At 38.4% G+C, this 12318-nt stretch overlaps 1 protein-coding gene and 2 non-coding genes across 3 annotated transcripts; all 3 read left to right on the forward strand.

Annotated features, from left to right (window-relative positions):
• The first annotated feature begins 2296 nt into the window (after window positions 1–2296).
• LOC145501802 (uncharacterized) lies at window positions 2297–3521 on the forward strand. The gene has a single exon (XM_081481194.1). The coding sequence runs from the start codon at window positions 2829–2831 to the stop codon at window positions 3519–3521; it is 693 nt and encodes a 230-aa protein (XP_081337320.1). The 5' UTR covers window positions 2297–2828.
• Window positions 3522–9342: 5821 nt separating this feature from the next.
• Trnas-aga (transfer RNA serine (anticodon AGA)) lies at window positions 9343–9416 on the forward strand. The gene has a single exon. It is a non-coding gene; the product is annotated as a tRNA-Ser (tRNA).
• Window positions 9417–9641: 225 nt separating this feature from the next.
• Trnas-aga (transfer RNA serine (anticodon AGA)) lies at window positions 9642–9715 on the forward strand. The gene has a single exon. It is a non-coding gene; the product is annotated as a tRNA-Ser (tRNA).
• The last annotated feature ends 2603 nt before the right edge of the window (window positions 9716–12318 follow it).

The raw sequence follows: 12318 nt of genomic DNA on the forward strand, positions 1-12318 counted from the left end.
CTAATTTTAGTTGACTGCAGTGACTTGCAACTTTACACAGACATCGTGAAGTCGTGAGACTTGGTGAGGGCCAGTAGCCTGGAATAAAACTTTAGACACCGGTGTCAGCGCTGTACGTCACCATACATGACCGAAAATATACAGCAATGCAGATCCTGCCTGAGCTCTTGGGCAAACTAAATCATAAATCGCTTGCCGGCGAGGAATATTTATGTCACAGTACACGTCTGTTAAACTTTTATTAATCCCACAACACCTTGCATCGATCTCGCCTGTACTTCCTAACTTTTGGTTATTAGTAGTTTGTAGGGTTTCTGGTCCCCACGAAGAAAAGATGAGTCAAATTGGATCTTTGCACATTATTCGATCCGTAAATGTTTTCGGAAAATTGTGAAATTAAATTCCCACGAAAATAAGTAGCATTAAGGTAACTGAATCGCACTCGACTGCACACAAACCTAGAAGGTTATACATTTTCGCAAAATTCATTTTAATGCCTGGTGCGTGGTTTTGTCAATTGGTGAAAAAAGTTTGAACAATATCCCGACAGGGATAAATTATCTTCCTTGCATGCTCAGGGTTTAGCTTTTCCATTCAGAGCTGTTGACAAGAAAAAAACTGCAAGAATGGCCTCCCCTCTCCCCTCCCGATTTTTCTGGGGGGTACTGGGGAGAGGAGTAACCCTCCCCCCAAAAAAACGAATTGTAAAGAAATGGGGGGTCTTTGTTTTCAAGTTTTGGGGTCTGAGGGGGGTCTTAGGGATCTTAGGGGTCTTAGGGGTCTTTGTTTTCAAGACACCCCAGGTAAACGCAACACTTACAGCCCCGTTTTCGTACAATTTTACAATGCAAGCACATAACTTATGGTTCCTTTAAACTCAACCCATCACGATGTACAAAAACTGACAATAAGAAAGTTATCTACCTGAAAGCGATCGCTTAGCTCTCGCTATTGTCGCTTATTCGTCTAAACTACATTTTCGCGAGTCTGCAGCAGCCTTTCCAACGTTAGTCTTTTTCTCTTCTGAACGACTGCGATCATCTTCTGACTCACTAAAGCTGTCGTATTTTCGGTGCTTTTTTCGAGACTTCATCAAATGGCTCTTCTTGCAACTAGATTTGTTCTTTCGACGCTTCCTTTTTCTTTCAGGTGACGACTCCGACTCTTCACTAGATCCTGAGCTGGGACTTCTTGATTTTTTATTTCTCCGCTCTGCTCGCAGAGGTGAAACGGCAGAAACAACATTTGTTTGATTTCCATTTGCGTTTACATCTACTTGAACATAAACTTCATTGATGATGTTTTTTGTTTCTCCAGAAATGATGTAAATGGTTCGCGGTCGCTTGCATCTGCACGTGAAAGAATTTTATTAGAACAAGCTAATCTCAATGTTGCAATGTCTTTTTGCAATTCCAGTTGTCCTTGTGGCGTTTGTAACGAGTATTTCTCTGGGAAGGCTTTAGTCAGTCCATAGTTACGTCAGTGGCGAAGTAACTGCTGACGAGAATGCTGATATAGATTTAGACTGAAAAGAATCGAAGTTTTTCTTTTCCATTGTAACAGTGTCCATTTTCCTTATTTCCTCAGTATGTTCAGGGTGTTGCTTCTTAAGTCCACAAGAAATAAATGATTGACAACGAGGAGTTTACACGAATAGAGGCGGTTTCCTTCAGCCGTGTGGCCACGAATGTGACAATCAGCCGCAAATCATCCTTGCGTATCTGCCAACGCGCGGCGGCTCAACTACATCAATTTCGAGTTCCCGAATGTGTGTTTCGACAGCCAGTTTGATGTCGCTAAGACTTTGAAGCTTCTACCATAGCTGATTTCCTTTAGAAGTTTTCCAGTCAAAAACGTGTGCCACTGACGATCTCTCAGAATTTACACTGCTCGCAAACGAGGAAAGAAGGCTCCTGTGTTACTTTGTTGACATGCTTTCCGCGCTTGCCTCTTTCGAATCAGAGCGTCTTTTCAATAAAAACGAAGAGTCACTCTCTTACCTTCAAATAGACGCGTCGGTAACTGCCTGATCCACAAGGCGAAGCGTTCCTAAAAGCTTCGGAGACATCTAAACTGTCGTTCCTGTCGATATTAATAAACGTTTGCAAAGAAAGATCTTTGTATATTACGATTTGCTGGTCGTCAACGCCTTGAAGAAACGGTACAGCTTTTTTCACGCGGTCGAGAAGATCTTGATGTGTGCTCAGTGGCTCATCCACGTAAAAACTCGCAAACCTGTCTTCAAAATATTGAAGTAATACTTGAAAAATTTTGGAAAATCTCAACGAGTTCTTGGCACGAGATACCAAATAAACTGAGCAACTTACTCGCGTAGGTTGCAACTTATTCGGCTCAAACTGTCAATCAAAATACCAATGTTTCGGCGGAAGTTTGCAAAGTCGGTTTGACTGTAATATTTGAACACCACACCTCACCATAAGTTATTTTCTCCTTTGTTATTGACATGTCAAAATATTGCATTCAAATTTAGACTGAACTGCACGAACGAAGACTGGGTCGAGCATGGCGAGAGTGTAGACTTGTTCTTGCTAGCTCCGTTACAAAAGTTTGTATATGACCTTGGTTACATGGCACAGAAGGTACAAAAGTTTAAACGAAAGACCCATATAGAAAGAACTGGACCGGCTTGGAGAAATGAGTCAATATCGTCTGAAGAAGATTCTCTTTCCCCGCTGGAAAAGAAAATCAAATCAAAAGACCAGATGGAGTCGGAGTCGGGAAGCGAAACCGATGATGTTGTCGCGACGCTTGAGGTGGTTAAAAAAGTAATGTCCAAGATTGAATTAGTTTTAGGATAACTTGATAAGATGGAGAAGAAACTGGACAATCTTGAAAGCTACGTGAAAGTTGTCGACGGAAAGGTTAATCGACTGCAAGAGAAGGTCGAACGCTTTGAATCGTTTAGCAAAGACGCCGCATCATCATTAAAGGTGCACGTGTTAGACGAAGGAATGTCTTTTGCGAACTCCGAAATTGAGAACATGAAGGAGAAAACGAAGTACTGGGAAAAATCTCTTCAAGAAAAAACGGCGCGGGTGGAGAGGAAGCTTCAGGGAGAGATCGAAACATTGAGGGATGAAAAGCTTTACATGGAAGTGTACCAACGACGAGAAAACCTTCGCTTTCATGGGATCAGAGAAGCATCTGGCACCACAGAGGAGAACGTGAAAGGGGTGTTAGTTGGATTTATGCAGAATGAGCTGGATATCGGTGAGGCGGATACCATTGAGTTTCAAAGAATTCATCGCATCGGGAGGCGCAAACCCTCACAAGATAAGCCAAGACCGATCATGGCTCGGTTTCTGCGATATTCTGATAGAGAGTTGGTAATGGCAAGGGCAAAGAAGCTGAAAGGAAAGTGTCTTGGAATATCGGCAGACCTACCAAAAGAAATCGTAAACCGCAGAAAAGAATTGATGCCAAAGTTTAAGAAAGAAAAAGTTTTTTTTTTTCTTCACGAACATGTAACGGCATACATTATTTTTCGTTTTATTTGCTAAAATGGAGCTGCATGTTTGGATTCTAAAATTAACATCATACGTGCAAGATTCAGTTCATTAGTAGCGCAATTTAAAACAGCCGGCTTCATCGCTGGCTACTGTTTTATTTGTATGTCTTATTGGTGTTGTAGGTGTTATGGTTGTAAAATAGTCTTTTTGTATTTTTTTTCAATGTTATTTAGATTATGTTTTTTCCATATTTTGCACACGCAACATACAAATTATTTTTTTTAAGTTTTCTGGCTGAAAGTTTTGGCAATTTGTTAATTATGATCAGGAGTATTTTTCTAACGATTTACGAAATTAGTAATGTTCACAAAACTTAATCTAAATTTTGGATTTTTATCGTTAAATGTTCGAGGGATCAGGTCATTTGATAAGCGGGAGGCGCTTTTTCACTGGTGTATGAAAGACAAAGCTGATATAATTTTGCTACAAGAAACATGTAGCACACCCGAGCTGGAGAATGTGTGGAAGTCCCAGTGGAGGGGAGAGCTGTTTTTTAGCCACGGCTCGGAACACAGCAGAGGTGTTTTAACACTTGTCAAGGAAGGACTTGACTGCCAATTGAAGGTATGGAAACAAGATGAATTGGGTCGTTATGTTATTCTGAAGGGCATTGTGCAAAGTCAACCTTTTATTTTTGTAAATATCTATGCTCCGAATAAGGTCAACAAGCAATGTGTTTTTTATGATGAAATTCATAATGAGTTAGCTAAAGTGGAAACTGATGCAGACCATCGGATAATAATAGGTGGCGATTTCAATGTTATTTTGAATCCTGATTTAGATGGATCGGGAGGGAAACCAAAATTAAAAGAATCCTCTAAAAAAAATATAAAATCTGTGCTCCTCATTTGATTTGACAGACATTTGGAGAATCAGAAATCCAGGTGCTAAACGTTTCTCTTGGAGACAGAAAAATCCAGCAATTCAACGCCGCCTAGATTACTGGCTAATAACCAATTGCATTCAAGAAGAGGTAGAGAAGGTCGACATTATTCCTGCCATTAGGTCTGATCACTCTGCCATTACGCTACATATCAATGGCATGGAAAACACGAGTTACGGACCTTCCTTTTGGAAATTTAATGCAAGTTTATTGGAAGACGAAGAATATGTGAATAAGATAAACGAAAAAAGCGGGAGTGGATAGAGGAAAATAGAGAAATACAGGATCCGAGAGTTCTTTGGGACTTCCTTAAGTATAAAACACGCAATGAAACGATTGTTTATAGTAAAAAGAAAGCTAAAGAACGGAGTCAGTTTAGAAGAAAGACTTAAAGATTGTCAAGTAAAATGCGACGAGGGTCCAACACCTGAAAATCTTAATGCCTTGGAAATAATTCAAGCAGAATATGATCGCCATTATGACTATATTACCCAGGGAATAATTATAAGATCCAGAGTTAACTGGTGCGAACAGGGTGAGAAAAGTAATAAGTATTTTTTAAACTTAGAAAACGCCAAAAAGAAAAAGAGTTCAATAAGGAAATTATCTATGGATAATGATAAAGAAACGACAGAGCCAAAGCAGATAATGACCGAGATTCATAATATTTATTCAAAACTTTATGATAAAGATTTGGGTGAGAACTCAATCACTCGATTCCTTGACAGAACGAATACTAAGAAACTATCCAATGACCAGAAAGAGGTTTTAGATAAAAAGCTCCCTAGATCCGAGTTTTACCAAGCATTAAAAACGTTTCAAAGAAACAAAGCACCCGGAAATGATGGGTTAACTGTGGAATTTTATTTGGCGTTCTGGCCCATTTTAGGGAAATACCTTGAAGATTCCCTAAATTTCGCTCACGAACACGGACAACTATCTTCCTCCCAAAAACAGGCAATGATTACTCTGTTAGAAAAGAAAGATAGAGATAGAAGATTCATTAAAAATTGGCGACCTATCTCTTTAATGAATGTGGACGTTAAAATTGCATCTAAGGCAATTGCTAGAAGATTAGAAACAATCCTTCCGGAACTTATTTATCACAATCAAAATGGATTTATCAAAGGAAGATCAGTTTTTGACGCAGTTAAAACGATCGATGATCTCCTTGAATTGGCACAAATAACAAACAAATCTGGTATACTTGTAGCAATAGACTTTGAAAAAGCCTTTGATTCTCTAGATCACACGTATTTGTTAAAGGTGTTGGAGAAACTTAACTTTGGGACATGTTTTTTATAATGGATTAAGACCTTTTGTACAAACATATCAAGCTGCGTTTTGAACAATGGATTTACCACCGATCTCTTTCAAGTGCGGCGTGGTGTATGGCAAGGTGACCCGTTATCGCCTTTATTATTTATCTTAGCTATTGAAATATTAGCAACCCAAATCAGCCAAGATGATAACATTCATGGTGTGATGGTCAAAAACGAGGAAATCAAGTTAACATTATTTGCCGATGACATGACCTGTTTTCTAAAGGATATGAATTCGTATTTACAATTATGTGGATTGTTGGAAGATTTCTATAAATATTCTGGCCTCCGGATCAACAACGACAAAACTGAAATCTTCGCAATCGGTTCTTTTAAACTCGCGCAACGCGACTTTATCCATAACGTACGAACATCAATTAAGATATTAGGTACTTTTTTTGACTACCATAAACCGTCACGGAACAAAGGCAATTTTGAATCAATTTTCAAGTCCATTCAAAGGACCCTCAATATGTGGAAATGGAGAGGCCTTTCTTTACTTGGAAAGATTCAGATAGTGAAAACTTTTATCATACCAAAGTTTTTGAGTAAAGCAGCATTAATATCGGTATCAAAGGATCTTATTAATAATGGTAATTGAACTGAGTAGAGTGCAATTTGGTCTGAAATCATACGCGTGATTTCAAAATCGAACGAGCGCGCAGCGCGAGTTCGATTAGAAATCACAAGTATGATTTCAGACCAAAATTGCACTCCACTCAGTTCAATTGCCACTTTATTAGATCCATTTTGAAATCGCACAATTTTATCGCCTTAAATTTTAGATTTTTGGTGTATTGTTCCAGTGGCCGGTTTGTTAAAAAAAAGCGGAACCGGAAACGCCTTTACGTCTAATTTAGTATGCAAAACGATGTCATGTGACGAAAACTCATCCGAGCATGACAAAGAAACAAGCAATTCTGATCTGAAGTCGAAAATAGTCTACTTCAGGTATAAAAGTGCAATTCTCGTCGCCTGAATCAATTATGGAAGGCCTACCTTTCTTCTGTGGTTGAGGCTGCGACTTTTCATTGTCTTTGGAGAAGAAATTTGAAGGTGCATATCCTGTGTAATTCTGCGATCGATTTCTTTTGAGTTGTGAAACTCCCTCGAGTGTACGATGCCAAGTGGATAGTACGTTTTGTTTCTTTTAAATGCCGTTCAGTGGTATGATTTTAAGGGGTCCAGCTCGTTATCATCTCCGTTTCTTTTTGTAACCTTGGCGTAGGACTCAATACTCAGGACCTTGTCAAGTTCTGGCAGCGCCATTTGTTTTCCAAGATGGCGGGACTGGCACCGGCTTCGTAAGATGTTCGTCCATTCCCTATTTTGTGCAGTGTGGCGTATGTTGACTATGTTTATTCACAGCAACAGAGTTGAGCTGTTTTGTTGCTTCGTTTGAAACTACCGGAAACCTGGAAACATCTACCTTCTTGAGATGACTCTGAATTTGTTGTTGTGTGGTTTTCGTTTGTTTATGTTTTACTGGACTCAGTATCATATGGATCTTGAGCAGATGTTGAAGAAAAATCGCCAAAATATTCGTCAAAATGGACACTGAAAGTTGGGAACTTCCATTAAAGTAGGTCTTCAGCCTAAAGGAGCTCATAATCGTCATTCAGAAACTAATTAATGAAATTTGTCAATGTTTTTGGAAAAAAACTCCAATAACAACAAAGTTTTGGCAATAGTATTTGCAAAATTCTCCACACAGTGGCTTTTTGCCTTTCATTTTCCTGAAATTTTATTGATTACTTTAAACTAATCTTGAAATCTGATGGGTTGTTATGTTTTACTGGCCCATTCTCATTGGCTGAGAATAAGATGCGATTTAGAGCAAAAAATAGTGCGATTCGTGAATAAATCGCACCACCGAGAGCCAATCAGATTGCAAGGATAACCAGTGATTTCAAAATGGATTTAATAAAGGAGATAAATAAATTGATTTATGGTTTTATTTGGAAAGGTAATGATAAAATCAAAAGATCTGCACTTATCAACGACATTGAAAGTGGGTGACTTAAAATGCTTGACATCGAGTCCATGATCTCAGCACAAAGAGTCATGGCTTTAAAGAAATATTTCGCTGATGGTAATAGCACCTGGAAAGCTATTTTAGATGAATTTCTTTGCCACGTAGGAAGAAAATTCATTCTTTTTTGTGACTTCGACACTCGTAAACTTCCAGCTTATATTCCAGCTTTCTATAAAGAATGTCTTGATGCATGGTCGGAATTGAAGACTTCAAATGTCGTTTCGTATGAGGATGTTATCGACCAAATCATTTGGAATAACAAAAATATTGTTGTTGACAAACAATCGCTTTTCGAAGAACATCTGTTTTGTCGGGGAATTGTTAAAATTGGGGACCTGCTATCTAACATGGGAAAATTTCTTCAAAGTTCGAAGGTATTGGCAGCAAATGTATCCCCAACTCAATATTTTAAGCTAATAGGTGTTGTGGATGCTACTCCCATCGCGTGGAGACTTATTATGAAACAGTCACAAACAAATCAACAATTCTATCCATCAATCCTTGGAGATGAAGTATATATTGAATTGGATGACCCTGAAATCGATTTGTCCAAAGTAACATCAGAATTACTGTATGACCAATTTAAAACTAAAAAACAAACTCCTCCCTCTGCTCAAAAAAAGATGAAAAGCAAATATCCCCAACTTGTGGTTGATTGGAAAAAACCCATTCTTTACCGTTTACCGTCACAATAGAAACAAAAATCAGAGAGTTCCAATATAGAATACTGAACGATATCGTATACACCAATGATAAGTTGTTCCGTTTTAAAATGATTGAATCGCCTTTGTGCACGTTTTGTCAGAAAGAAGATGAATCCCTCGAGCATTTACTCTTTCATTGTAATATAACAAAAAACTTTTGGCTTGCATTCTCATCTTGGATTAGTAAACGAAACATATCTATGGAGACGTTAACACTAATTAATATTCTGTTTGGCGTATTTAATGACAATGAAAATTTTGCTATTTTGAATCACTTAATACTCATTGCTAAATATTTTATTTATACATGTAAACTGAACAAAACTAAACCAACATTAAGAATTTTCTTTGAAAAGATCAAATTAGTTCATCATATAGAGAGAAAAATTGCCAAAAGAAATGACAGGCTCCATAAACACTACAAAAAATGGAAAAAATTATTGTCTCTTTCTTAACTGAACATCAATTTAAATTTTTGTCAGCATGTGTCTTGTACTTTATTCATTAATTTTATTTATTTTGTCCTTTTGTGTTTGGTATATTTATTTATTTATTGTAGTGTTTAACTATTACTGTATTTCTTATTTATTTATTTATTTATTCGTTTGTTTAGTGTTTTTTTTTTAGTGTTAGTGCGTCTAGTAAATATATTTGTAACCGTAATTGTCGATCCAAATAATAGAGAAATAATACAAAAAAATTGATAAATTAAAAAAATTTTCAAGGTAGAAACATCAACTCGGAAAAAAAAACTGAGTTCCAGATGGGATTTGAACCCACGACCCTCCGTGATCTAGTCGGATGTTCTGACCACTGAGCTACTGGAGACTCTATGGTGAGCAAGGGTGAAATGTTTGCTCACCGTAGAGTCTCCAGTAGCTCAGTGGTTAGAGCATCCGACTAGATCACGGAGGGTCGTGGGTTCAAATCCCATCTGGAACTTAGATTTTTTTCCGAGTTGATGTTTCTACCTTGAAAAAATTCTACCTTGAAAATTTCCTTATAATACTCACTTTGGAGGGTGGTTGGTTGCATCTTTGATATGCCTTAATGTGACTGCGCGATGCAGTTAGTGAGTTCATATGCGCCTAGACATCATTTGGCTGTGTGACCGCGCGATGCGGTTCCAGTCAAAGACCCACATATTTCACCTTTGCTCATCATAGAGTCTCCAGTAGCTCAGTGGTTAGAGCGTCCGACTAGATCACGGAGGGTCGTGGGTTCAAATCCCATCTGGAACTCGGGTTTTTTTTTCCGAGTTGATGTTTCTATTTTGAAAAATTTCTAAATTGAAAAAAAAAAGTAGAAACACGATTTTTGACCAATCAGTGCATGTATTTTCTTTGGGTTATTTTCTAAATCAACTTGTTACTCTTTCAGTATATCACAAACATCAGAAATATAACATGTTTCATTTATTTTTGTCACTGACAGTTACCTGAAGAGCCAAATGTAAAAGAGAAAGGGGTAAGCATTGTATGTCCTTGGCACTGATATGTGTAGCAAATGTTAATTTGTTTTTTATGATGAAATTAATTTTTTTTCCTTGTCAGGTCATAAACTGTTGCCCGTCGTTTTCCTGATGGAGCAGTTCAAAAGAGGCGATTTACTGTAGAGTCACAGATCAAGGTGCTTACTTTAACCTCTCTATTTATCTACTCCGTTTGTAGCTGGGGAATGCCCGTTTTTCGTCAGATTTATGATTTTTGTGAACCCGCTGTTGTAGTAGTTAATTGCAGAACTCATCTTTCTCCTGTTTTGATTTTAAATGTAGAGGTCTCCTTAATTAATATACATTACCATAATAAATACACATACCGTAGAGTTCCGATAGTAGCGACCCTCGTTACTTTCGGAATTAGCAGCCTTTGGGGGTCGTTACTTTCGGGGAACAAAAATCGTTTACAAATCGAGCTGGCGCGAGCCTTTTTTTTCCGAAATAAAAAATGAACAACATAAAATTAAAAAGTATATACATATATTTTATTTGCATTCCATATGTATAGATTGTGTAAATATCGATGATTTACCGGACTACCGCATGGGTGAATCAGCCGCTATAGAGGAGATCGAGTTCTTCACTGACTCAGAGGAGTAAAGCTAAACTGCTTCGATTGTACTGCGTGACGAGCCGCTGCGTTTTGCTCTGTACCCCGTGCCGGTATCTCAGTGTCATTTAATTGGAAGAAACACATTCATGTTAATCGACGAAAACAATATAGAGTTTTCAATTTCAATTTGAAGAAACGTTCCTGTTGTTAATACGAAATTATACCGGTTTAGTTCTCACATCGCTACATCAGTGAACTGATGTCAAGCACGAATGGTGGCATAAAGCTTCCCCTTGTAAATTAAAGTGCCTTATCGCGAACAATTTGTGACACTGCACGAACATATTATTGTACATTAAAATTTTGACTATTGATTCACAAATTGAAGGTATACAATTTAAAAAACTTGGTCTCGTTACTTTTTTTTTTTTTTTTTTGCCATTAACCGTTCTCAATTTTGTTTGTAGCCGCTTTCCTTTCTGTTTTTCCCTGCCCTTTCACGCTGGATACCTTTTGCATTGTATGTTCTTTCTGGCTGCCGTGAAAAGTTGGATGTTAATTACGGGCGAAGCCTAGAACTGGACCTTGATCAATCATAGACGTAGTGGACCATTTTACCACCGTTTTTGCACCAAAACTGATAACGTTGTTTTTCGATTTGTGACGTCGGAATGTCGTCGATATCTAAACCTGACCATTGCGCGGAAAGGCCTAGCCTAGTATTACTATCTGCTTATCAAGAATATCTCATGACATTTAAATTGATGACGTCACAAGTGGTACAAAGAACACGACCATTAATTATGCATATATGCGTAGTTGGTATTCAAAGGGTTAGGTCTGCATTCGAGCCAAGTGGCCTATCAGGAGGGAGCTTATCCCGGTTTCAGTAACACGAAGCGAATAGGAGAATTTCTACTCCCCCCTGGATGGGATGCTAGTCCATTGTAGGGTTACCCCCAGCATTAAGGTGACCGGTACCCATTTATACACCTGGGTAGAGAGAGGCACTGTGAGAGTTAAATGTCTTACCCAAGAACACAACACAGTGTCCCTGGCCAAGGCTCTAACCCGGACCACTGGATCCGGGGACGAGCGCACTAACCATGAGGCCACCGCGCCTTCCTCACATGCGCGGCCTTAATTCGCTGAATTCAATTGTCTTTATTGACAGGTGCTGTTTACCTTTGCTGATTGGTTGGGTTACTCGCCGTCTCGTCACGTTATCGTGACAACGTATCTAAGGAAACAGCTATCTGATGCAACACAAACTTTGCACGAGGCCGGATTAAGTCACGATACAGCGCTAGTGCTGGAAGAAATATAAAATAATATTTTATAATCAACAGGGTGTCTACAAAGATGCAAAGACGAGACTTAACTCTTTGATATAGCCCGAAAAACAAATTCGTATTAAGTTTTGCCATAAGTTTCTGTTAATCTAAGTTATGAGAATGTAGTAGTCCATTAAGAGAGTGGGTTACTATCTCAGACGCCGGTTGCATTCCCTGGACCTATGTACAGTATTGAACTAGAGGTCCGAGTAGGGGAAATATTGTTTTTGTGGCCAATTTATAGGCTCAAAGGCAGGCGCAATACACGTGATTAGATTGCTGCAACAGCAAAAATTTCATGCACATCTTATGTAGGAATTAAAGAACTTAATTTCCGTAAATTTTAGCAAGAAGATTCCTCTTTAAGAGAACTGAAAGGCAAGCCTGCAAACTGTCATCGACTCGTAGTTTTGTTTACTGATTGTTGTATCCATGCAGTAACCTACATGTCCGAGTCCG

The sequence above is a fragment of the Orbicella franksi genome, chromosome 10, assembly GCF_964199315.1.
Source record: "Orbicella franksi chromosome 10, jaOrbFran1.1, whole genome shotgun sequence".
NCBI classification, from domain to species: Eukaryota; Metazoa; Cnidaria; class Anthozoa; order Scleractinia; family Merulinidae; genus Orbicella; species Orbicella franksi.